Source organism: Haliotis rubra, unplaced genomic scaffold, assembly GCF_003918875.1.
Source record: "Haliotis rubra isolate DU_JTF1 unplaced genomic scaffold, ASM391887v1 Scf457, whole genome shotgun sequence".
NCBI classification, from domain to species: Eukaryota; Metazoa; Mollusca; class Gastropoda; order Lepetellida; family Haliotidae; genus Haliotis; species Haliotis rubra.
In genome coordinates this window covers 75,278-102,613 of record NW_025767143.1, presented here as the reverse complement: position 1 = coordinate 102,613, position 27,336 = coordinate 75,278, and the positions used below count along the sequence as shown (strand labels likewise).

The 27,336-nt window shown below is 43.8% G+C and overlaps 1 protein-coding gene across 1 annotated transcript; it reads left to right on the top strand.

Annotated features, from left to right (window-relative positions):
* The first annotated feature begins 1,038 nt into the window (after positions 1–1,038).
* Positions 1,039–25,849, top strand: LOC124290111 (lysophosphatidic acid phosphatase type 6-like). The gene is made up of 11 exons (XM_046726806.1): positions 1,039–1,344; positions 1,577–1,708; positions 2,922–3,052; positions 3,490–3,578; positions 5,961–6,119; positions 9,682–9,752; positions 13,328–13,428; positions 15,208–15,297; positions 21,310–21,478; positions 24,176–24,311; positions 25,738–25,849. The coding sequence occupies exons 1-11, from the start codon at positions 1,105–1,107 to the stop codon at positions 25,803–25,805; spliced, it is 1,386 nt and encodes a 461-aa protein (XP_046582762.1). The 5' UTR covers positions 1,039–1,104; the 3' UTR covers positions 25,806–25,849.
* The last annotated feature ends 1,487 nt before the right edge of the window (positions 25,850–27,336 follow it).

Genomic DNA, 27,336 nt, shown 5'->3' with positions numbered 1-27,336 from the left:
ACTCACCCTCTCAATTGTTTGACAAAGATACGTACACATTGATTGATCGACCTTCACTAAGTAGATCTGAGGGAAATGTCATCCTAAATAAACTGATATGCATATATCTCTGTGACAACCAGTAGTAAACTGTCATCACTCTTGGTCTGTGGTCAACATCACAGTACTTGGGTCAGTGAGCATATATACCGTAGCTAACTTTTCCTAATAGGGGGGCACTATCCACGATCGAGGCTCAAAGAGCCGAGGATCTAGGCGGGTTTGTGGCATGCTCCCCTGTGATTCTTTCAAAAATATATGCTCTCAGGTACAATTTCCTGCTGAAGGTAAATGACTCTATTTATGTAATCTCCAATTTTGTATGAAATATTATTTTTTTCATGTTTTTCAAATGTTTTCATGTTTTTTTAAAAAAAAAGTTTCTTTGTTTTAAATTGCAGCATCTGTACATAATGTTCTTAACTAAACTTTGTGAATATGTTTGGACATATCTGTATATGTATGCAAAACAACAACAGTTTCGTTCAGTTTAAGTATTAATACACAATAGTTATATATATATATATTATTGAATTAAGTTGACAGTACAGGAACTGCACTTGAAACGTATATCATATTTATAATATCTGCAGGTTTGTTCAATATTTTGTCGTCATGTGGACTGAATATCCCTTTTCTAATTAAGTCTTTTCTTCGTTATTTATCATTAGGTATTGCACAATATGCCTTCAGTTTATAGAGTTCCTGGTAGTCTAGATCATTGCCCTGGATTCCTTACTCTATTTGTTAATGGTTGTTGTACTCATGTGTAATTAGGTGGATCATTCTGGTACCGATCATCTGTCAGCTGGACTGCCCTCAATCAACACTTTGATGTACCCAAAATTATCTGTAAAAAAATTCCGGGCTATCTGCGGCCCTGATACAAGTACAAGTTTAGTGGCGAGTGCGTCTAAAAATAGCTGACCACATGACCACCAAGATGGGAATTCCCCGGAAAGGCAATGTCATACAAGGGGAGACAACTGGTGATGTAGCTACAGGCTGGCGGATGTGGCACACTACTGATCTAACACAGCATCATTAGTGACGACAGTGTACTGTATGATGGGGTGGTGGAGATTGAGACGTGTGACCGGGTACCTGGGGGCGGTTGTAGTGTGCGGGGGATGCGTAGCGCGCACCTGTCTCACGGATGGGGTCATTGATAAAATCGACAGATCGCCACATGGATCGGGGGATTCTGAGGAAATTTCAAGGAGAGGTCTGACGCTTCAACAGGTTCAGGTGTTCTTCAGACATGGTGCGCGGACCCCCATACACCTCACCCCCAACATAGAACAGGTGAGTTCTGTACACAGACCCCTATACACCTCACCCCAACATAGAACAGGTGAGTTCTGTACACACACACCCATACACCTCACCCCAACATAGAATAGGTGAGTTCTGTACACACACACCCATACACCTCACCCCAACATAGAACAGGTGAGTTCTGTACACACACACCCATAGACCTCACCCCAACATAGAACAAGTGAGTTCTGTCTATGGGTTACATCATGTGTTCCAGGCGACATACCGAGCTGATATCCACAACCGAGTCCTGCCTCACACAGACTTCAAGCTCACCCTGAAAAGCCTGGCTGGGGATACAATAGAGAAATCTCTCTATGAATTGCACTACAGCAAAACTGTGTTACGGGTAAGTGTCTGAGTGCTATTCCACTAAGTCTCTTGTGTCTCAGCAGGTCCTGGTTGCCTAGGTAACAAAGTCTCTTGTGTCTCAGCAGGTCCTGGTTGCCTAGGTAACAAAGTCTCTTGTGTCTCAGCAGGTCCTGGTTTCCTAGGTAACAAAGTATCTTGTGTCACAGCAGGTCCTGGTTGCCTAGGTAACAAAGTCTCTTGTGTCACAGCAGGTCCTGGTTTCCTAGGTAACAAAGTCTCTTGTGTCACAGCAGGTCCTGGTTTCCTAGGTAACAAAGTATCTTGTGTCTCAGCAGGTCCTGGTTTCCTAGGTAACAAAGTCCCTTGTGTCTCAGGAGGTCCTGGTTTCCTAGGTAACAAAGTCTCTGGTGTCTCAGCAGGTCCTGGTTTCCTAGGTAACAAAGTCCCTTGTGTCTCAGCAGGCCTTGGTTTCCTAGGTAACAAAGTCCCTTTTGTCTCAGCAGGTTGTAAGTTCTCAGGAATATGTTCGAAAGTAATCCCGGTCTTGCACGTCAAAGGCTGTCATGTGTATGCGGCTTGTGAACACCAGTTTCTCAGTCATGTGACCAGTGTCTTGTGCAGTGAAAAACTGGAGTCACCCAGCACATGAGCTATATGAGTTATCTCCCTTGCGACACATCTCTTGTGTGTTGCAAGTCGTCTTTTAGCAAGGTATTTTCTCTCAGTATCATGGCATAAATTGTGTAATGTGATTATATACTATCAAACTAATAATGATTAAAACATAACTTGGCCACAATATGTGCTAGGAGTGATGTCCAGAGGTTTAAGTAAACTGGAATCACCCAGCACATGAGCTATATGAGTTATCTCCCTTGCAACACATCTTGCAAGTCACCTCTTTGCAAGGTATCAGAGCTAATATAATTTAGTCTTAAGGGCAACTTTGTCAAAATCATTGCATATTCGTTGTTTATGTAAGGTATAATATACTGTATTTCTAAGTCCATGGATTGGTTGGTCATGATACCTGCAATAAAGATTTATGGCGTTAATTGTGTATTGTGACATGTGCAGGGTGTGACAGAGGTTCGAGTAAAGCATCAAATTAAAATAATATTTTAAAGTGGCTGTTGATTACTTCAGGCTAGAGGTAATGTAGCTTGTTTAGGGTGGATGTTGTTTACTTGTTGGGGATGTTTATTTGGGGTGGATGTTGTTTACTTCAGGGTGTATGTTGTTTACTTCAGGGTGGATGTGTTTCTGGTAGTTTGACGACACTTGGCCAGCAGCAGATGTTTGAGTTGGGTCAGCGGCTACGGTCAGAGTACGTCAGACAGTGGGCGCTGCTTGATCCGACCTTCAAGAAGGAACACGTGTAGTAAGTACCATGTGTGTGGTGAGTTGGGTCAGTGGCTCCGGTAAAAGAGTACGTCAGACAGGGGGCGCTTCTTTGGCAATAGTGGGACTGAACAATTAGGTTCTTTTTGTCAATGTTATTCTTTTTATCTTCTTCTAATCGATTCTCCCTTAATTCATGGATCTGATGTTGAAGATGTTTTGTTTGTTTGTTGTTTAAAGTGGCTCTCAGCGATATTCCAGCTATATGGCAGTGGTCTGTAAGTATTACAATCTTGATCAGGCAACCCAGTGATCAACAGAATGAGCATTGATCTACACAATTGGGATGACTATCCAATCCCACTAGTTGCCTTTTATAACTTACGTGGGTTGATGAAGACCAATTCTAACCTTGATCTTCACGGATCCGTTGAAGATGTGGAGACTTGTGACTGATGAGAAGATGTTGTGTTTCAGTGCCAGGTCAACCAACATAAATCGCACAATTGCCTCTGCTCGGTGTGTACTAGCTGGTATATTTGGCGCAGATGAACTCAATAACTCAGGTGAGGTTCCAGATCTCTGTTTCTGACTGCAAGACTCGCTGATTATATCTCTGACCTTGGCTGATTTACTCTGCTATTGAATCTCCCCAGTATTTGCCTAACTGAGTGACATTGTATCTGCCTAAATGAGTGACATTGTGTTTCAGGGAGTGCCAGCATCAGTATCTCCCCACAGAAGAATGAGGTCCTCCTTCCTGACCCTCACATCTGGCTAACTGACTGACATTGTGTTTCAGGGAAAACCAGCATCAGTATCTCCCCACAGAAGAATGAGGTCCTCCTTCCTGACCCTCACATCTGCCTAACTGACTGACATTGTGTTTCAGGGAAAACCAGCATCAGTATCTCCCCACAGAAGAATGAGGTCCTCCTTCCTGACCCTCACATCTGCCTAACTGACTGACATTGTATCTGCCTAACTGAGTGACATTGTGTTTCAGGGAGTGCCAGCATCAGTATCTCCCCACAGAAGAATGAGGTCCTCCTTCCTGACCCTCACATCTGCCTAACTGAGTGACATTGTATCTGCCTAACTGAGTGACATTGTGTTTCAGGGAGTGCAAGCATCAGTATCTCCCCACAGAAGAATGAGATCCTCCTTCCTGACCCTCACATCTACCTAACTGAGTGACATTGTATCTGCCTAACTGACTGACATTGTATCTGCCTAACTGAGTGACATTGTGTTTCAGGGAGTGCCAGCATCAGTATCTCCCCACAGAAGAATGAGATCCTCCTTCCTGACCCTCACATCTACCTAACTGAGTGACATTGTATCTGCCTAACTGACTGACATTGTATCTGCCTAACTGAGTGACATTGTGTTTCAGGGAGTGCCAGCATCAGTATCTCCCCACAGAAGAATGAGATCCTCCTTCCTGACCCTCACATCTACCTAACTGAGTGACATTGTATCTGCCTAACTGACTGACATTGTATGTGCCTAACTGAGTGACATTGTGTTTCAGGGAGTGCCAGCATCAGTATCTCCCCACAGAAGAATGAGGTCCTCCTTCCTGACCCTCACATCGGCCTAACTGAGTGACATTGTATCTGCCTAACTGAGTGACATTGTGTTTCAGGGAGTGCCAGCATCAGTATCTCCCCACAGAAGAATGAGGTCCTCCTTCCTAACCCTCACATCTGTCTAACTGAGTGACATTGTATCTGCCTAACTGAGTGACATTGTATCTTTCAGGGAGTGCCAGCATCAGTATCTCCCACAGAAGAATGAGGTCCTCCTTCCTAACCAGCATCAGTATCTCCTAACAGAAGAATGAGGTCCTCTTCCTGACCCTGACATCTGCCTAACTGAGTGACATTGTGTTTCAGGGAGTGCCAGCATCAGTATCTCCCCACAGAAGAATGAGGTCCTCCTTCCTGACCCTCACATCTGCCTAACCGAGTGACATTGTATCTGCCTAACTGACTGACATTGTATCTGCCTAACTGACTGACATTGTATCTGCCTAACTGACTGACATTGTATCTGCCTAACCGAGTGACATTGTGTTTCAGGGAGTGCCAGCATCAGTATCTCCCCACAAAAGAATGAGGTCCTCCTTCCTGACCCTCACATCTGCCTAACTGACTGACATTGTGTTTCAGGGAAAGCCAGCATCAGTATCTCCCCACAGAAGAATGAGGTCCTCCTTCCTGACCCTCACATCTGCCTAACTGACTGACATTGTGTTTCAGGGAAAGCCAGCATCAGTATCTCCCCACAGAAGAATGAGGTCCTCCTTCCTGACCCTCACATCTGCCTAACTGAGTGACATTGTGTTTCAGGGAAAGCCAGCATCAGTATCTCCCCACAGAAGAATGAGATCCTCCTTCCTGACCCTCGCACCTGCCTAACTGAGTGACATTGTATCTGCCTAACTGACTGACATTGTGTTTCAGGGAGTGCCAGCATCAGTATCTCCCCACAGAAGAATGAGGTCCTCCTTCCTGACCCTCACATCTACCTAACTGAGTGACATTGTATCTGCCTAACTGAGTGACATTGTATCTGCCTAACTGAGTTACATTGTGTTTCAGGGAGTGCCAGCATCAGTATCTCCCCACAGAAGAATGAGGTCCTCCTTCCTGACCCTCACATCTGTCTAACTGAGTGACATTGTATCTGCCTAACTGAGTGACATTGTGTTTCAGGGAGTGCCAGCATCAGTATCTCCCCACAGAAGAATGAGGTCCTCCTTCCTAACCCTCACATCTGCCTAACTGACTGACGTTGTATCTGCCTAACTGACTGACATTGTATCTGCCTAACTGAGTGACATTGTGTTTCAGGGAGTGCCAGCATCAGTATCTCCCCACAGAAGAATGAGGTCCTCCTTCCTGACCCTCACATCTGCCTAACCGAGTGACATTGTGTTTCAGGGAGTGCCAGCATCAGTATCTCCCCACAAAAGAATGAGGTCCTCCTCCCTAACCCTCACATCTGCACCCTCGTCCGTGACATTAATCGTGCTGCCATGATCCATTTTGACAACATCTCCGGCATACAACAGGACCGACTACATCTCGAAACAATTCTAGGTGAGACTGTATGAGACTTGGTTTGTGTAGGACTCCATGAATCCTGACTTTTGTAAGACTATCCAACCTGATTTTTGTTTGGTGAGACAATCTAAAACTTGGAGAGGTTGTGATAGAACTTGGCTTATGCTATACTGTATTACAGTCTCCTTGTCTCACAATCAGAAATGACCTCCATGTGGGAGGGGTAAGAGGCTAGTATAAAGAGCCACACATACACATGCAATGGTGTATTCACCTGGGGGGATGTATAGGTGTATTCACCTGGGATGTATTGGTGTATTCACCATGGATGTATTGGTGTATTCACCATGGGATGTATAGGTGTATTCACCTGGGATGTATAGGTGTATTCACCTGGGATGTATTGGTGTATTCACCTGGGATGTATAGGTGTATTCACCTGGGATGTATAGGTGTATTCACCTGGAGTGTATTGGTGTATTCACCTGGGATGTATATGTGTATTCACCTGGGATGTATAGGTGTATTCACCTGGACTGTATTGGTGTATTCACCTGGGATGTATAGGTGTATTCACCTCGAGTGTACTAGTGTATTTACCTGGGATGTATTGGTGTATTCACTTGAGATGTATAGATGTATTCACCTGGAGTGTAATGGTGCATTCACCTGGGATGTATAGGTGTATTCACCTGGAGTGTATAGGTGTATTCACCTGGGATGTATAGGTGTATTCACCTGGAGTGTATTGGTGTATTCACCTGGGATGTATTGATGTATTCACCTGGGATGTATAGGTGTTTTCACCTGGGGTGTATAGGTGTATTCACCTGGGATGTATTGGTGTATTCACCTGGAGTGTATTGGTGTATTCACCTTGAGTGTATTGGTGTATTCACCTGGGATCTATTGGTGTATTCACCTGGGGTTATTGCTGTATTCACATAGAGTTATTGCTGTATTCACCTGGGGTGTATTGGTGTATTCACCTAGGGTGCATTGGTGTATTCACCTGGAGTGTATTGGTGTATTTACCTGAGATCTATAGGTGTATTCACCTGGGGTGTATAGGTGTATCCACCTGGGATGTATAGGTGTATTCACCTGGACTGTATTGGTGTATTCACCTGGGATGTATAGGTGTATTCACCTCGAGTGTACTAGTGTATTTACCTGGGATGTATTGGTGTATTCACTTGAGATGTATAGATGTATTCACCTGGAGTGTAATGGTGCATTCACCTGGGATGTATAGGTGTATTCACCTGGAGTGTATAGGTGTATTCACCTGGGATGTATAGGTGTATTCACCTGGAGTGTATTGGTGTATTCACCTGGGATGTATTGATGTATTCACCTGGGATGTATAGGTGTTTTCACCTGGGGTGTATAGGTGTATTCACCTGGGATGTATTGGTGTATTCACCTGGAGTGTATTGGTGTATTCACCTTGAGTGTATTGGTGTATTCACCTGGGATCTATTGGTGTATTCACCTAGGGTTATTGCTGTATTCACATAGAGTTATTGCTGTATTCACCTGGGGTGTATTGGTGTATTCACCTAGGGTGCATTGGTGTATTCACCTGGAGTGTATTGGTGTATTTACCTGAGATCTATAGGTGTATTCACCTGGGGTGTATAGGTGTATCCACCTGGGATGTATTGGTGTATTCACCTCGAGCGTATTGGTGTATTCACCTGGGATGTATTGGTGTATTCACCTGGGGTTATTGCTGTATTCACCTAGGGTTATTGCTGTATTAACCTGGGGTGTATAGATGTATTCACGTAGGTTGCATTGATGTATTCACCTGGAGTGTATTGGTGTATTCACCTGAGATGTATAGGTGTATTCACCAGGAGTATATTGATGTATTCACCTGGGATGTATTGGTGTATTCACCTGGAGTGTATTGGTGTATTCACCTAGGGTTATTGGTGTATTGACCTAGGGTCATTGGTTTATTCACCTGGAGCGTATTGGTGTATTCACCTGAAGTGTATTGGTGTATTCACCTGGAGAATATTGGTGTATTCACCTGAGATTTATAGGTGTATTCACCTGGAGTGTATTGGTGTATTCACCAGATGTGTATTGGTGTATTCACCTGGAGTGTATTGGTGTATTCACCTGAGATGTACAGGTGTATTCACCTGGAGTGTATAGGTGTATTCACCTGGAGTGTACAGGTGTATTCAGCTGGGGTGTATTGGTGTTTTCACCTTGAGTTTATTGGTGTATTTAACTGGAGTATATTGGTGTATTTACCGGGAGTGTATTGGTGTACTCACCTGAGATGTAGAGGTGTATTCGCCTGAAGTGTATTGGTGTATTCACCTGAGATGTAGAGGTGTATTCACCTGGGGTGTATTGGTGTATTCTCCTGAGATGTAGAGGTGTATTCACCTGGAGTGTATTGGTGTATTCTCCTGGAGTGTATTGGTGTATTCACCTGAGATGTAGAGGTGTATTCACCTGGAGTGTATTGGTGTATTTACCTGGAGTGTATTGGTGTATTCACCTGAGATGTAGAGGTGTATTCACCTGGAGTGTATTGGTGTATTCACCTGGAGTGTATTGGTGTATTCACATGAGATGTAGAGGTGTATTCACCTGAAGTGTATTGGTGTATTCACCTGAGATGTAGAGGTGTATTCACCTGGGGTGTATTGGTGTATTCTCCTGGAGTGTATTGGTGTATTCACCTGGAGAGTATTGGTGTATTTACCTGGAGTGTATTGGTGTATTCACCTGAGATGTAGAGGTGTATTCACCTGGAGTGTATTGGTGTATTCACCTGGAGTGTATTGGTGTATTCACATGAGATGTAGAGGTGTATTCACCTGAAGTGTATTGGTGTATTCACCTGAGATGTAGAGGTGTATTCACCTGGGGTGTATTGGTGTATTCTCCTGGAGTGTATTGGTGTATTCACCTGGAGTGTATTGGTGTATTCACATGAGATGTAGAGGTGTATTCACCTGAAGTGTATTGGTGTATTCTGAAGTGTATTGGTGTATTCACCTGAGATGTAGAGGTGTATTCACCTGGGGTGTATTGGTGTATTCTCCTGGAGTGTATTGGTGTATTTACCTGGAGTGTATTGGTGTATTCACCTGAGATGTAGAGGTGTATTCACCTGGAGTGTATTGGTGTATTCACCTGGAGTGTATTGGTGTATTCACATGAGATGTAGAGGTGTATTCACCTGAAGTGTATTGGTGTATTCACCTGAGATGTAGAGGTGTATTCACCTGGGGTGTATTGGTGTATTCTCCTGGAGTGTATTGGTGTATTCACCTGGAGTATATTGATGTATCCACCTGGAGAGTATTGGTGTATTCATCTGAGATGTAGAGATGTATTCACCTATGGTGTATTGGTGTATTCTCCTGGAGTGTATTGGTGTATTCACCTGGAGTATATTGATGTATCCACCTGAAGTGTATTGGTGTATTCACCTGAGATGTAGAGGTGTATTCACCTATGGTGTATTGGTGTATTCTCCTGGAGTGTATTGGTGTATTCACCTGGAATGTTTTGGTGTTTTCACCTGGGGTGTATTGGTGTATTCACCTTCAATGTTAACTTTCAGGTGTAGACTCCAGCACATCAGGACACAAACTGAACTTTATAGACGTCCGAGATGATATGATTGCAAGACAGGTGACACTGTTTCTATTCACCTGTCTGTCTCCCTTTCTCACTTGGTACATGTGTCAGTGTCTCTGCTTGTATGGCTCCCTGTGTGTACTTCTACAAATCTTTCTGTCTTCCTAAATGTATGTCTATCTGTCTGTCTGTCTGTCTCACTTGGTACATGTGTCAGTGTCCCTGCTTGTATGCCTCCCTGTGTGTACTTCTACAAATCTTTCTGTCTTCCTAAGCGTCTGTCTATCTGTCTGTCTGTCTGTCTCACTTGGTACATGTGTCAGTGTCTCTGCTTGTATGCCTCCCTGTGTGTACTTCTACAAATCTTTCTGTCTTCCTAAGTGTCTGTCTATCTGTCTGTCTGTCTGTCTCACTTGGTACATGTGTCAGTGTCTCTGCTTGTTTGCCTCCCTGTGTGTACTTCCACAGGGGCTTGTATTGCTGAAAATAATACGTCCTGGGTCCTACAAGCGTACACTGATATCCATATACATAGGGTCCTTCTTTATATGTATATGGATATGAGTGTACGCTTGTAGGACCCAGGACATATTATTTTCAGCAATACATGCCCCTGTGTGTACTTCTGCACAGCTTTCTGTCATCCTAACCGTCTGTCTGTCTGTCTGTCTGTTGTCTGACTCGGACATGTATCTGTTTGTTGGTTGCATGCATGTCTGTACTTCTGTTTGTGTCTGTCTGTGTATCTATGTGTCTGTTTGTACGCCTTCGTGTATGTTTTTGTCTCTTGTCTCTATCAAAATGAATGTTTGCATGATTGTATTGGTACCTTTTTGTGTCTATCTGTATGTCTGTTTGTCTTTATATCTGTATGTCTGTGTGTCTGTATGTCTGTATGCTGTTTATTTGTATGTCTGTTTTCTGTGTATCTGTATGTGTATGTGTGTCTCTATGTATATCTGTATGCCTGTCTGTGTATCTGTATGCCTTTGTATCTATGTATGTTTGGCTGTGTATCTGTATGTCTGTGTCTGTATGTATGTATGTCTGTGTGTCTGCATGTCTATATCAGTATGTCTGTGTATTTGTATGTCTGTTTGTCTGTGTATCTGTATGTCTGTCTGTGTATCTGTATGTATGTGTATCTGTATGTCTGACTGTGTCTCTGTATGTCTCTGTAGCTCTATGTCTGGCTGTGTATCTGTATATCTGTATGTCTGTGTATCTGCATGTGTGTTTGTATGTATGTAGGTATGTCTGTATGTCTGTGTATCTGTATGTCTGTTTGGTTGTGTATCTGTGTATTTGTATGTCTGTGTATTTGTATGTCTGTGTGTCTGTCTGTCTGTGTATCTGTATGTCTGTGTATCTATGTCTGTTTGGCTGTGTATCTGCATGTCTGTATCTGCATGTATGTATGTCTGTGTATCAGTATGTCTATGTATCTGCTTGTCTGTTTGTCTGTGTATCTGTATGTCTGTATGTATGTCTGTGTATCTCTGTGTCTGTTTGGCTGGGTATCTGTGTATCTGTATGTCTGTGTATCTCTATGTCTGTTTGGCTGTGTATCTGTATGTCTGTTTGTATGTCTGTGTATCGCTATGTCTGTTTGTCTGTGTATCTGTATGTATGTTTGTCTGTGTATCTCTATGTCTGTTTGTCTGTGTATCTGTATGTATGTATGTTGGTGTATCTCTATGTCTGTTTGGCTGCGTATCTGTATGTCTGTATGTATGTATGTCTGTGTGTCTGTTTGGCTGTGTATCTGTATTTCTGTATGTCTGTGTATTTGTATGTCTGTTTTTCTGTGTATCTGTATGTGTGTGTGTCTATGTATGTCTGTATGTCTGTCTGTGTATCTATGTCTGTGTATCTCTATGTACGTTTGGCTGTGTATCTGTATGTCTGTATCTGTATGTATATATGTCTGTGTATCTGCATGTCTGTATGTCTGTGTATTTGTATGTCTGTTTGTCTGTGTATCTGTATGTCTGTTTGTCTGTGTATCTGTATGTGTGTTTGTGTATCTGTTTGTCTGTGTATCTGTATGTCTCTGTGTCTGTATGTATGTCTGTTTGTCTGTGTTTCTCTATGTCTGTTTGTCTGTGTATCTGTATGTCTGTTTGTCTGTGTATCTGTATGTGTGTTTGTGTATCTGTTTGTCTGTGTATCTGTATGTCTGTCTGTGTATCTGTATGTGTGTTTGTGTATCTGTTTGTCTGTGTATCTGTATGTCTCTGTGTCTGTATGTATGTCTGTATGTCTGTGTATCTGTGTATATGTATGTGTGTGTTTCTCTATGTCTGTCTGTGTATCTGCATGTCTGTATATCTATGTATGTCTGTGTATGAGTATGTATGTTTGTCTGTGTATCTGCATGTCTGTATGTCTGTATATCTGCCTGTGTATCTGTGTGTCTATATCTGTATGTCTGTTTATTTGTATGTCTGTATGTCTGTGTATCTGTATGTGTGTGTATCTGTATGTCTGTTTGTCTGTGTATCTGTATCTGTGTTTGTGTATGTTTGTCTGTGTATCTGTATGTCTGTTTATCTGTGTATCTGTATGTCTGTTTATCTGTCTGTGTATGTGTATCTGTATGTCTGTTTGTTTGTATGTCTGTATGTCTGTCTGTATGTGTGTATGTCTGTGTGTGTGTGTCTGTGTGTCGTGTATGTCCTGTGTTTGTCTGTGTATGTCTATGTCTGTGTGTCTGTGTATCTATGTCTGTGTATGTCTGTGTATCTGTATCTATATGTCTGTGTATCTGTATGTCTGTGTATCTATGTATGTATGTGTATCTCTATGTCTGTCTGTATGTGTATGTATGTGTATCCGTATGTGTCTTCTGTGTATCTGTATGTCTGTTCCTGTATGTGTGTGTATCTGTATGTCTGTTTGTCTGTATGTCTGTATGTCTATGTCTGTGTGTGTGTCTGTATCTGTATGTTTGTATATCTGTATGTCTGTTTGGCTTGTGTATCTGTATGTCTGTGTATCTGTATGTGTGTTTTGGTTGTGTATCTGTATGTCTGTGTATCTATGTCTTGTCTGTGTATGTATGTGTATCTGTATGTATGTTTGGCTGTGTATGTATGTCTGTTTGGATGTCTGTATCTGTATGTCTGTTTGTCTGTTTGGCTGTGTATGTCTGTTTGTGTATGTCTGTGTATCTGTATGTCTGTTTGGTTGTATCTGTATGGTTGTGTATCTGTATGTCTGTTTATCTGTATGTCTGTGTAACTCTATGTCTGTTTGGCTGTGTATCTGTATGTCTGTATCTGTATGTCTGTTTGGTTTGTATCTGTATGTCTGTGTATCTGTATGTCTGTTTGGTTGTGTATCTGTATGTCTGTGTATCTGTATGTCTGTTTGGATGTGTATCTGTGTGTCTGTGTATTTGTATGTCTGTTTGGATGTGTATCTGTTTGTCTGTATATCTGTATGTCTGTGTATCTGTATGTCTGTTTGGTTGTGTATCTGTATGTCTGTGCATCTGTATGTCTGTTTGGCTGTCTGTGATTTGGCTGTGTTGTGTTGTGTGATGAGTCTGTAGTTGGATGCTAGTATAAGTACATCAGTTGCCGGTTGGTTTGAAACATGACATGTAGATGTTTGTATGTCCACAGGCTCACGGCCTTCATGTTCCAGACAAGCTACTATCAGTGCAGTCCATGATAGAGAGAAACGCTACCAGGATCATGTATCACGCCTTCTGTGGACAGCATCAGTGAGTAACTCTGTTCTATGCCGTTTTGTACATTGTTACCATGTGTTTTGTGTTGTGAGTCTGTACGGTTGTGTACATTGTTAACAAGTGTTGTGTGTCGTCAGTCTCTACCAATCTGTACATTGTTACCAAGTGTTGTGTGTTGTGAGTCTGTACCAATCTGTATGTTGTTACCAAGTGTTGTGTGTCTTGAGTCTGTACCAATCTGTATGTTGTTACCAAGTGTTGTGTGTCATGAGTCTGTACCAATCTGTACATTGTTACCAAGTGTTGTGTGTCTGTACCAATCTGTAGTCTGTTACCAATCTTGTGTGTCATGAGTCTGTACCAGTCTGTGTTGTTACCAAGTGTTGTGTTCGAGTCTGTACCAATCTGTATGTTGTTACCATGTGTTGTGTGTCTTGAGTCTGTACCAATCTGTACGTTGTTACCAAGTGTTGTGTGTCGTGAATCTGTACCAATCTGTATGTTGTTACCGAAGTGTTGTATGTGTGTCTGTACCAGTCTGTACATTGTTACAATCTGTATGTTGTTACCAATCTGTATGTTGTGTGTCATGAGTCTGTACCAATCTGTATGTTGTTACCAAGTGTTGTGTGTCTTGAGTCTGTACCAATCTGTATGTTGTTACCAAGTGTTGTGTGTCATGAGTCTGTACCAGTCTGTAAGTTGTTACCAAGTGTTGTGTGTCGTGAATCTGTACCAATCTGTATGTTGTTACCGAGTGTTGTATGTCGTGAGTCTGTACCAATCTGTACATTGTTACCAAGTGTTGTGTGTCGTGAATCTGTACCAATCTGTATGTTGTTACCGAGTGTTGTATGTCGTGAGTCTGTACCAATCTCTACATTGTTACCAAGTGTTGTGTGTCGTGAATCTGTACCAATCTGTATGTTGTTACCGAGTGTTGTATGTCATAAGTCTGTACCAATCTGTATGTTGTTACCAAGTGTTGTGTGTCATGAGTCTGTACCAATCTGTATGTTGTCACCAAGTGTTGTGTGTCATGAGTCTGTACCAATCTGTTTGTTGTTACCAAGTGTTGTGTGTCTTGAGTCTGTACCGATCTGTATGTTGTTACCAAGTGTTGTGTGTCGTGAGTCTGTACCAATCTGTATGTTGTTACCAAGTGTTGTGTCGTGGGTCTGTACCAATCTGCATGTTGTTACCAAGTGTTGTGTGTCATGAGTCTGTACCAGTCTGTATGTTGTTACCAAGTGTTGTGTGTTGTGAGTGTGTACCAATCTGTATGTTGTTACCAAGTGTTGTGTGTCTTGGGTCTGTACCAATCTGTATGTTGTTACCAAGTGTTGTGTGTTGTGAGTGTGTACCAATCTGTATGTTGTTACCAAGTGTTGTGTGTCTTGGGTCTGTACCAATCTGTATGTTGTTACCAAGTGTTGTGTGTTGTGAGTCTGTACCAATCTGTATGTTGTCACCAAGTGTTGTGTGTCGTGAGTCTGTACCAGTCTGTATGTTGTTACCAAGTGTTGTGTGTCATGAGTCTGTACCAATCTGTATGTTGTTACCAAGTGTTGTGTGTCGTAAATCTGTACCGATCTGTATGTTGTTACCAAGTGTTGTGTGTCGTGAGTCTGTACCAATCTGTATGTTGTTACCAAGTGTTGTGTGTCGTGAATCTGTACCGATCTGTATGTTGTTACCATGTGTTGTGTGTCGTGGGTCTGTACCAGTCTGTATGTTGTTACCAAGTGTTGTGTGTCGTGAGTCTGTACCAATCTCACTTGTGTGTCATGTACAAGGTACTGTGTGTTGCAGGGCGGAGCTGGAACTTGCAGTGAGGATGACGGCAGGACCTGCCCTGACGATGGCTGTCAAAGAGATGAACGCTTGTATTCAGGGGTCAAGGTTAGAGACGTCAGAAAGAAACATATCAAATATACACGTCTTGGGTTCAAACACACAAGCACATCACACATGTAATAACTCAGACATACATCACACACACATCATACACACATCACACACATCAGATATTGCCGTACACAACTATCTAAGCAAACCTTGTCACACACGTCACACATACACCACATATGATACACACATCACACATACACTACACACGTCAGACAGATGTCACACATACACCACACACGTCAGACAGATGTCACACATACACCACACACGTCAGACAGATGTCACACATACACCACACATCGTCAGACAGATGTCACACATACACCACACACATCACACAGATGTCACACATACAACACACACGTCAGACAGATGTCACACATAAACCACACACGTCAGACAGATGTCACACATACACCACACACATCACACAGATGTAACACATACACCACACACGTCAGACAGATGTCACACATACAACACACATGTCAGACAGATGTCACACATACACCACACACATCACACAGATGTCACACATACAACACACACGTCAGACAGATGTCACACATACACCACACACGTCAGACAGATGTCACACATACACCACACATGTCAGACAGATGTCACACATACACCACACATCACACAGATGTCACACATACACCACACACGTCAGACAGATGTCACACATACACCACACACGTCAGACAGATGTCACACATACACCACACCGCGTCAGACAGATGTCACCACATACACCACACACAAGCACATCACACAGATGTCACACATACACCACACACATCACACAGATGTCACACCACACCACACGTCAGACAGATGTCACACATACACCACCACGTCAGACTATGTCACATACACCACACACCACTCACACGGATGTCACGCACATACACCAATAACGTCACACAGATGTCACACATACACCAATACCACATCCAGACAGATGTCACACTGCCACACTCGTCAGACAGATGTCACACATACACCACAATCATACAGGATGTCACATGTTGTACACCATCAGAACACAGATGTCGCACATACACCATGTCACTAATATGATGTCATACACACATGTCAGACAGATGTCGCATACACACACACATCACACAGATGTCACAACACCACACAGCATGTCAGACAGATGTCACCACAATACCACGATCAGACCAGATGTCACACATACAATCACACATGGCGCACATGTCACAACCACACACACTACACAAATGTCACACACACAACATACATGATACACGATGCGTCATACACGCCAACATGTCACATTACAACACATACCAACGTCATATCATTGATGTAATGAACATGCATGATACACACATCACACATACACCACGCACGTGTCAGACAGATGTCACACATACACCAATACATGTCAGACAGATGTCACACATATACAACACATGTCAGACAGATGTCACACACCGCACTACACCCACGACAGACGGATGTCGCACGCCGACCACATGTCAGATGTCACATACACCACGCACATCCGGACAGATGTCACGCATAATCAACACAGACGTCAGACGGATGTCACGCACACGCCACACAGATGTCAATCGCACATACACATCACACACAGATGTCACACACCACCACACATCAGATTAATACACACATACACCAGTCGCTTTGCATGCCATACCGATCAGACAGATGTCGCATACACCACACCCACACCAGATGTCACACATCACACGGATGATGCACATCCGCACACACAGATGCACCGGATGTCACACATGTCAGACAGATGTCCGCACATACAACACACATGTCAGACCTGAGATGTCACGCGATACACGCTGTACATCACACAGATGTCACACATACACCACGCGTCGGACGGATGTCGCACATACCCCACGTCAGACTGATGTCACACACATACACCACACATCGCAGATGTCACACATGTCCACACAGATCACACATACACCACACTCGTCAGACAGATGTCTGTACACCACACCGTGTCAGACAGATGTCACATACACCACACACGATCGCACAGATGTCACCACATGCAGATTGTGATGTCACACATACACCACTGCACACATGACACAGATGTCACACATGTACAACACACATGTCAGACCAGATGTCATTACGGCACGGATCATAACGGTCACACATGGTCACACGCGTCACACACGCACATGCCACACCACATCGCCAGACGGATGTCGCACGCGCACCACGCTGGCACACACGGCAACACACTACACAAATGTCACACACACAACATACATGATCGCGCATTGCACATACACCACGGATGTCACGTACAACACACACCACACAAATGTCACATAATTTTGTGCGCTTGATACACACATCACACATACACATGTCAGGACGGTGTCATTAATATACACCACACATGTCAGACAGATGTCACACGTTAACACACATGTCGATTAGATCACATACACCACACACATCACACAGATGTCACACATACGTCACTAATAATCCAGACGGATGTCACATATACACCACACAATAATCGCCGACGGATGTCACACATACACCACAATACATCACACGGATGTCATTAATATACACCAATGTCACAATCACACAGATGTAACACATACACCACCGCGTCGGACAGATGTCACACGCCACAACACATCGCACAGATGTCACATTCACACATGGCGCACAGATGTCCGCATTCACCACACATCACACAGATGTATGTCACACATACACCACACATATCGGACAGATGTCACACCATACACTACACACCTCACACAGATGACGCACACATACACCACACACATCACTCAGATATCACAATATACACCACACTCGATCGGACAGATGTCACACATACTGACACACACGTCACACAGATGTCACACATACTACACACATCACACAGATGTCACACATACACCACATGTCAGACACATGTCACATGTACACCACACACGTCCGGACAGATGTCACACATACACCACACCGTTAAAAGGATGTCACACATACACCACTAATGGTCCAGATGGATGTCACATACAGCATCAACACGTCAGATGTGATGTCACACATACACCATATATGTCCGATGTCACACATGCACCACTACCACGATCGGACAGATGTCACTAACGCCACCACACCGTCGGTGTCATACCGCCACACCACCGCGTCAGACAGATGTCACACGATACACCACACATGTCAGACAGATGTCACACATACACCACCACACAAGTCAGATGTCACACATACACCACCTCGTCAGACAGATGTCGCACATACAACACCACGTGCATCACACAGATGTCACACCGCCACACCACACATGTCGACAGATGTCACATACACACACCACCTCAGACAGATGTCCACACATACACAACGGTGGCGTCCAGATGTCCACCGCCACACCACGCCTGCGTCCGACAGATGTCACACATACACCACACCGTCCAGATGTCACACATACACCACCGTCAGGATGTCACACATACCACACCCGATCAGACAGATGTCACACATACACCACACCGCGACCCATGTCGGCCGCTTCCACCACACCGTCCAGATGTCACACATACACCACCACACGCAGACAGATGTCACACATACACCACACGCGTCAGATGTCGCACATACACCACCGTCCGTTCAGACGGGCGTCACATATACCACGTCGCTGACAGATGTCACACATACATGCCGGCGATCCGGATGTCACGCATACACCACAGTTCGTCAGATGTCACACATACACCACACATGTCCACACAGATGTCACACATACACCACACCGTCAGACAGATGTCACACACCACACATCAGATGTCACACATTACACCACACACGCGACCAGATAATCACGCATACACCACCACATGATCAGATCATCTACACACCACGCCACATGTCACACAGATGTCACACATACACCACACCGTCAATACAGATGTCACACATACACCACACCGCGTCCAGATGTCATTAACCCACCACACCAGTCAGATGTCAATATGCCGCACACATGGCACACATACACCATACACACTTACACAAATGACACACACACAACATACATGATGTCGCACATCACACAGATGTCACCACAATTCATGTCACACTAGATGTCACACATACAACACACACCACAGAAATGTCACACACACAACATGTATACATGATGCACATCACACATACACCACACATGTCAGACAGATGTCACACATTCACACCACCACGGCATACGGACAGATGTCACACATACACCACCATCGACGGACAGATGTCACACATACACCACACACGTCAGACAAATGTCACACATACAACACACACATCAGACAGATGTCACACCTACAACACACACGTCAGACAGATGTCACACATACACCACACATGTCAGACAGATGTCACACATACACCACACACTTCACACAGATGTCACACATACACCACACACGTCAGACAGATGTCACACATACACCAAACACATCACACAGATGTCACACATACAACACACACGTCAGACAGATGTCACACATACACCACACATGTCAGATGTCACACATACAACACACATGTCTGACAGATGTCACACATACACCACACACATCACACAGATGTCACACACCCACCACACATCACACAGATGTCGCATTATACACCGTCACACGTCAGATAGATGTGCACATACAACACACCGCACGTCAGACAGATGTCACACCGATTACAACACACCGTCAGACAGATGTCACACATACACCACACACGTCAGACAGATGTAACACATACACCACACACATCACACAGATGTCACACATACACCACACACATGTCAGACAGATGTCACATATACACCACACACATCACACAGATGTCACACATACACCACACATGTCAGACAGATGTCACACATACACCACACAGATCACACAGATGTCACACATACACCACACACGTCAGACAGATGTCACACATACACCACACATGGCACACATACAACACACACCACACAAATGTCACACACACAACATACATGATACGCACATTACACATACACCACACACGTCAGACAGATGTCACACATACAACACACACCACAGAAATGTCACACACACAACATACATGATACACACATCACACATACACCACACATGTCAGACAGATGTCACACATACACCACACACGACGGACAGATGTCACACATACACCACACACGTCAGACAGATGTCACACATACAACACACATGTCAGACAGATGTCACACATACAACACACACGTCAGACAGATGTCACACATACACCACACACGACGGACAGATGTCACACATACAACACACACGTCAGACAGATGTCACACATACACCAAACACGTCAGACAGATGTCACACATACACCACACACGTCAGACAGATGTCACACATACACCACACACGTCAGACAGATGTCACACATACACCACACATGTCAGACAGATGTCACACATACACCACACACGACGGACAGATGTCACACATACAACACACACGTCAGACAGATGTCACACATACAACACACATGATACACACATTACAACACATAATAATGCTGACACACATCACACATAATAATGCTGGCACACATCACACACACATCAAATGTATAATAATGCTGACACACATCACACACACATCAAATGTATAATAATGCTGACACACATCACACACACATCACATAATAATGTTGGCACACATCACACACACATCAAATGTATAATAATGCTGGCACACATCACACAAACATCAAATGTATAATAATGCTGACACACATCACACACACATCACATATAATAATGCTGGCAGATATCACACAAACATCAAACGTATAATAACCCTGGCACTCATCACACATTCATATCTCACAAACACACATATCAGAAATCACTGTACACGACTGTCTAACTGGTGATTGTTTTGTCAGCCAGCAGCGCATTTGTCTCTACTCTGTCCACGACTCACTGATCCTTCCACTTACGGTCATCCTGGGAAACTATGATGGAAGATGGCCACCCTTTGCAGCAGACATACGCTTGGAGCTGTATGTCGACAAGCAGGGAGCACACTGGGTGCGAGCTCGATACTGTGGGAAGGTGAGTGTAACAATATAACATACACACACTGTACATTAACCAGCAGGGAGCACACTGGTTGCGTGCTCGATACTGTGGGAAGGTGAGTGTAACATTATAACATACACACACTGTACATTGACCAGCAGGGAGCACACTGGATGCGTGCTCGATACTGTGGGAAGATGAGTGTAACATTATAACATACACACACTGTACATTGACCAGCAGGGAGCACACTGGTTGCGTGCTCGATACTGTGGGAAGGTGAGTGTAACATTATAACATACACACACTGTACATTGACCAGCAGGGAGCACACTGGATGCGTGCTCGATACTGTGGGAAGATGAGGTTCCCTGATATAGACACTGTTATAGTGAAGTGTGTGATATAGACACTCCTGTAGTGAGGTGTGTGATATAGACACTGTTATAGTGAGATGTGTGATATAGACACTCCTATAGTGAGGTGTGTGATATAGACACTGTTATAGTGAGAAGTATGATATAGACACTGTTATAGTGATCGTGAGGTGCGTGATATAGACACTGTTATAGTGAGGTGAGTGAGATAGACACTGTTATAGTGAGGTGTTTGATATTGACACTGTTATAGTGTGATGTGTGATATAGACACTGTTATAGTGTGATATGCGATATAGACACTGTTATAGTGAGGTGTTATATAGACACTGTTATAATGTGATGTGTGATATAGACACTGTTATAGTGAGGTGTGTGATATAGACACTGTTAAGAAGAGGAGGATTTTCTCCGGGCTGACAATTTTGGGGTAGAGGTGTGTGATATACACACTGTTATAGTGAGGTGTGTGATAAAGACACTGGTATAGTGAGGTGTGTGACATAGGCACTGTTATAGTGAGGTGTGTGATAAAGACACTGGTATAGTGAAGTGTGTGACATAGGCACTGTTATAGTGAGGTGTGACCGCCTCCGTGGTGTAGTGGTTGGTGACCGGACAAAATCCATCTGGACAAAATCTACCCCAAAATTGTTACCCCGGAGAAAATCCCCCTCTTCTTAACAAAAAATAGTGTGATATGGACACTGTTATAGTGAGGGGTGTGATATAGACACTGTTATAGTGAGGTGTGTGATATAGACACTCCTATAGTGATGTGTGTGATATAGGCACTGTTATTGTGAGGTGTGTGATATAGACACTGATACAGTGAGGGGTGTGATATAGACACTGTTATAGAGAGGTGTGTGATAAGGACACTGTTGTAGTGAGATGTGTGATATAGACACTGTTATGCTGTAGTGTCTGATATAGGCACTGTTATAGTGAGGTGTGTGATATAGACACTGTTATATTGAGGTGTGTGACATAGACACTGTTATAGTGAGGGGTGTGATATAGACATTGTTATAGTGTGATGTGTGATATAGACACTGTTATAGTGAGGTGTGTGATATAGACATTGTTATAGTGAGGTGTGTGATATAGACACTGTTTTAGTGAGGTGTGTGATACAGACACTGTTATAGTGAGGTGTGTGATATACACACTGTTATAGTGAGGTGTGTGACATAGGCACTGTTATAGTGAGGTGTGACCGCCTCCGTGGTGTAGTGGTTGGTGACCGGACAAAATCCATCTGGACAAAATCTACCCCAAAATTGTCACCCCCTCTTCTTAACAAAATAAAAGTGTGATATGGACACTGTTATAGTGATGTGTGTTATATAGACACTGTTATGATGAAGTGTCTGATATAGGCACTGTTATTGTGAGGTGTGTGATATAGACACTAACAGTGAGGGGTGTGTTATAGACACTGTTATAGAGAGGTGTGTGATATGGACACTGTTATAGTGAGATGTGTGATATAGACACTGTTATGGTGAAGTGTCTGATATAGGCACTGTTATAGTGAGGTGTGTGATATAGACACTGTTATACTGAGGTGTGTGACATAGACATTGTTATAGTGAGGGGTGTGATATAAACATTGTTATAGTGTGATGTGTGATATAGACACTGTTGTAGTGTGATGTGTGATATAGACTCTGTTATAGTGAGGTGTGTAATATAGACACTGTTATAGTGAGGTGTGTGATATAGACACTGTTTTAGTGAGGTATGTGATATAGACACTATTATAGGGAGGTGTCTGATACAGACACTGTTATTTTGAGATGTGTGATAAGGACACTGTTGTAGTGAGATGTGTGATATAGACACTGTTATGCTGTAGTGTCCGATATAGGCACTGTTATAGTGAGGTGAGTGATATAGACATTGTTATAGTGTGATGTGTGATATAGACACTGTTATAGTGTGATGTGTGATATAGACACTGTTATAGTGAGGTGTGTGATATAGGCACTGTTATTGTGAGGTGTGTGATATAGACACTGATACAGTGAGGGGTGTGATATAGACACTGTTATAGAGAGGTGTGTGATAAGGACACTGTTATAGTGAGGGATGTAATATAGACACTGTTATAGTGAAGTGTGTGATATAGACACTGTTATAGTGCTGTGTGTTATATAGGCACTGTTTTAGTGAGGTGTGTGATATAGACAATGTTATAGTGAGGTGTGTGATATAGGCACTGTTATAGTGAGGTGTCTGATATAGACACTGTTATGGTTAAGTGTCTGATATAGACACTGTTATGGTGAAGTGTCTGATATACACAATGTGTTGTGGAAGATTCGTACTGTTTCATTGAATGTTTCAGGTACTAAATATACGAGGTTGTGATGGGAGTTTCTGTAAATACTCTGACTTCATGAAGAATATTTCTCAGTTCTTGGTAGAAGAAGAGGATTACAAGAGGATATGTTCATCAAACATCCTGAGGAAAATAGCGAAAGGTGAGATGTTCCACTTTATGGACACTCTGGGGAGGAATGTCAACACTTGATGGACACTGTGGAGAGGGATGTCAACACTTGATGGACACTGTGGGGAGGGATCTCAACACTTCATGGACACTGTAGGGAGGAATGTCAACACTTGATGGACACTATAGGGAGGGATGTCAACACTTGATGGACACTGTGGGGAAGGATGTCAACACTTGATGGACACTGTGGGGAGGGATGTCAGCACTTTATGGACACTGTAGGGAGGGATGTCAACACTTGATGGACACTGTAGGGAGGGATGTCAACACTTGATGGACACTGTGGGGAGGGATGTCAACACTTGATGGACACTGTGGGGATTTATGTCAACACTTGATGGACACTGTGGGGAGGGATGTCAACACTTGATGGACACTGTGGGGAGGGATGTCAACAACACTGTGATGGACACTGTGGGGAGGGATGTCAACACTTGAGTGGACACTGTGGGGACGGATGTCAACACTTGATGGACACTGTATGGACACTGTAGGGACACTGTAGGGATGTCAACACTTGATGGACACTGTTTGGAGGGATGTCAACACTTGATGGACACTGTGGGGATGTCAACACTTTATGGACACTGGATGTCAACACTTTATGGACACTGTGGGGAGGGATGTCAACACTTGGACACTGATGGACACTGTGGGGAGGGATGTCAACACTTTATGGACACTGTGGGGAGGGATGTCAACACTTGATGGACACTGTGGGGAGGGATGTCAACACTTTATGGACACTGTGGGAGGGATGTCAACACTTTATGGACACTGTGGGGAGGGATGGCAACACTTTATGGACACTGTGGGGAGGAATGTTAACACTTTATGGACACTGTGGGGAGGTCAATGTTAACACTTTTGATGGACACTGTGGGAGGGATGTCAACACTTGATGGGGAGGGATGTCAACACTTGATGGACACTGTGGGGAGGGATGTCAACACTTTATGGGGAGGGATGTCACTGTGTGGGGAGGGATGTCAACACTTTTATGGACACTGTAGGGAGGGATGTTAACACTTTATGGGCTTTATGTCAACACTTGATGGACACTGTGGGGAGGGATGTTAACACTTTGTCAACACTTGATGGACACTGTGGGGAGGGATGTCAACACTTTATGGACACTGTGGGGAGGGATGTTAACACTTTATGGACACTGTAGGGAGGGATGTTAACACTTTATGGACACTGTGGGGAGGGATGTCAACACTTTATGGACACTGTGGGGAGGGATGTTAACACTTTATGGAAACTGTGGGGAGGGATGTTAACACTTTATGGACACTGTAGGGAGGGATGCTAATGCATATGTTGTTTTAAACTTTAGTGTTTTTTCAGGGTTTAGTGTTGTTTTGTGACACTGAATGGTTTTGTTGTTTCAGATCTGCTAGTTCATGATAGCAAAGAAGAGGATGATGACGGAAGATCTGACACGCCTGCTGGACTGTGATCATATATGCTCCAGACATACCCAATGCTTAAGACATAACCAACTCTCCAGATGTAACCAACTCTCCAGATGTAACCAACGCTCCAGAAATAGGCAACGCTCCAGACATAACCAACGCTCCAGACATAGCCAACACTCCAGACATAACCAATGCTCCAGACATAGGCAACCCTCCATACATAGGCAACCCTCCATACATAGGCAACGCTCCAGACATAACCAACGCTCCAGACATAGCCAACACTCCAGACATAACCAATGCTCCAGACATAGGCAACCCTCCATACATAGGCAACGCTTCAGACATAGCCAACACTCCAGACATAGGCAACACTCCAGATATAGCCAACACTCCAGAAATAGGCAACACTCCAGACATATCCAACGCTCCAGACATAGGCAACACTCCAGATATAGGCAACACTCCAGACATAGGGAACACTCCAGACATATCCAACGCTCCAGACATAGGCAACACTCCAGATATAGCCAACACTCCAGAAATAGGCAACGCTTCAGACATAGCCAACGCTCCAGACATAGGCAACACTCCAGATATAGGCAACCCTCCAGACATAGGCAACACTCCAGACATAGCCAACGGCTCAGACATAGGTGGCAACCCTCCAGACATAGGGAACACTCCAGACATAGGCAACCCTCCAGACATAGGCAACACTCCAGACATAGGCAACACTCCAGACATAGGCAACACTCCAGACATAGGTAACACTCCAGACATAGGCAACACTCAGACATCCAGACATAGACATAGTCAACACTCCAGACATAGGCAACACTCCAGACATAGCCAACACTCCAGACATAGGCAACACTCCAGACATAGGCAACACTCCAGACATAGGCAACACTCCAGACATAGGCAACACTCCAGACATAGGTAACACTCCAGACATAGGCAACCTCCAGACATAGGCAACAACACTCCAGACATAGGGTAACACTCCAGACATAGGCAACACTCCAGACATAGGCAACACTCCAGACATAGGCAACACTCCAGACATAGGCAACTCGGAACAGACATAGCCAACACTCCAGACATAGGCAACACTCCAGACATAGGCAACACTCCAGACATAGGGCAACACTCCAGACATAGGTAACACTCCAGACATAGCCAACAGCTCCAGACATAGGCAACACTCAGACATAGGTAACACTCAGACATAGGCAACACTCCAGACATAGGCAACACTCCAGACATAGGCAACACTCCAGACATAGGGAACACTCCAGACATAGGCAACACTCCAGACATAGGCAACACTCCAGACATAGGCAACACCTCCAGACATAGGCAACACTCAGACATAGGCAACACTCCAGACATAGGCAACACTCCAGACATAGGTAACACTCCAGACATAGGTAACACTCCAGACATAGGCAACACATAGACATAGGTAACACTCAAGACATAGGCAACACTCCAGACATAGGGAACACTCCAGACATAGGCAACACTCAGACATAGGTAACACTCCAGACATAGGCAACACTCCAGACA

Excerpts from the sequence above, each read along its gene's own strand:
- LOC124290111 (XM_046726806.1), top strand. The coding sequence starts at position 1,105 with ATGATGGGGTGGTGGAGATTGAGACGTGTGACCGGGTACCTGGGGGCG. Across the intron at positions 1,709-2,921 it reads ACAGCAAAACTGTGTTACGG|GGTGGATGTGTTTCTGGTAG; the intron begins GTAAGTGTCTGA and ends TGTTTACTTCAG. Across the intron at positions 3,053-3,489 it reads TTCAAGAAGGAACACGTGTA|TGCCAGGTCAACCAACATAA; the intron begins GTAAGTACCATG and ends GTTGTGTTTCAG.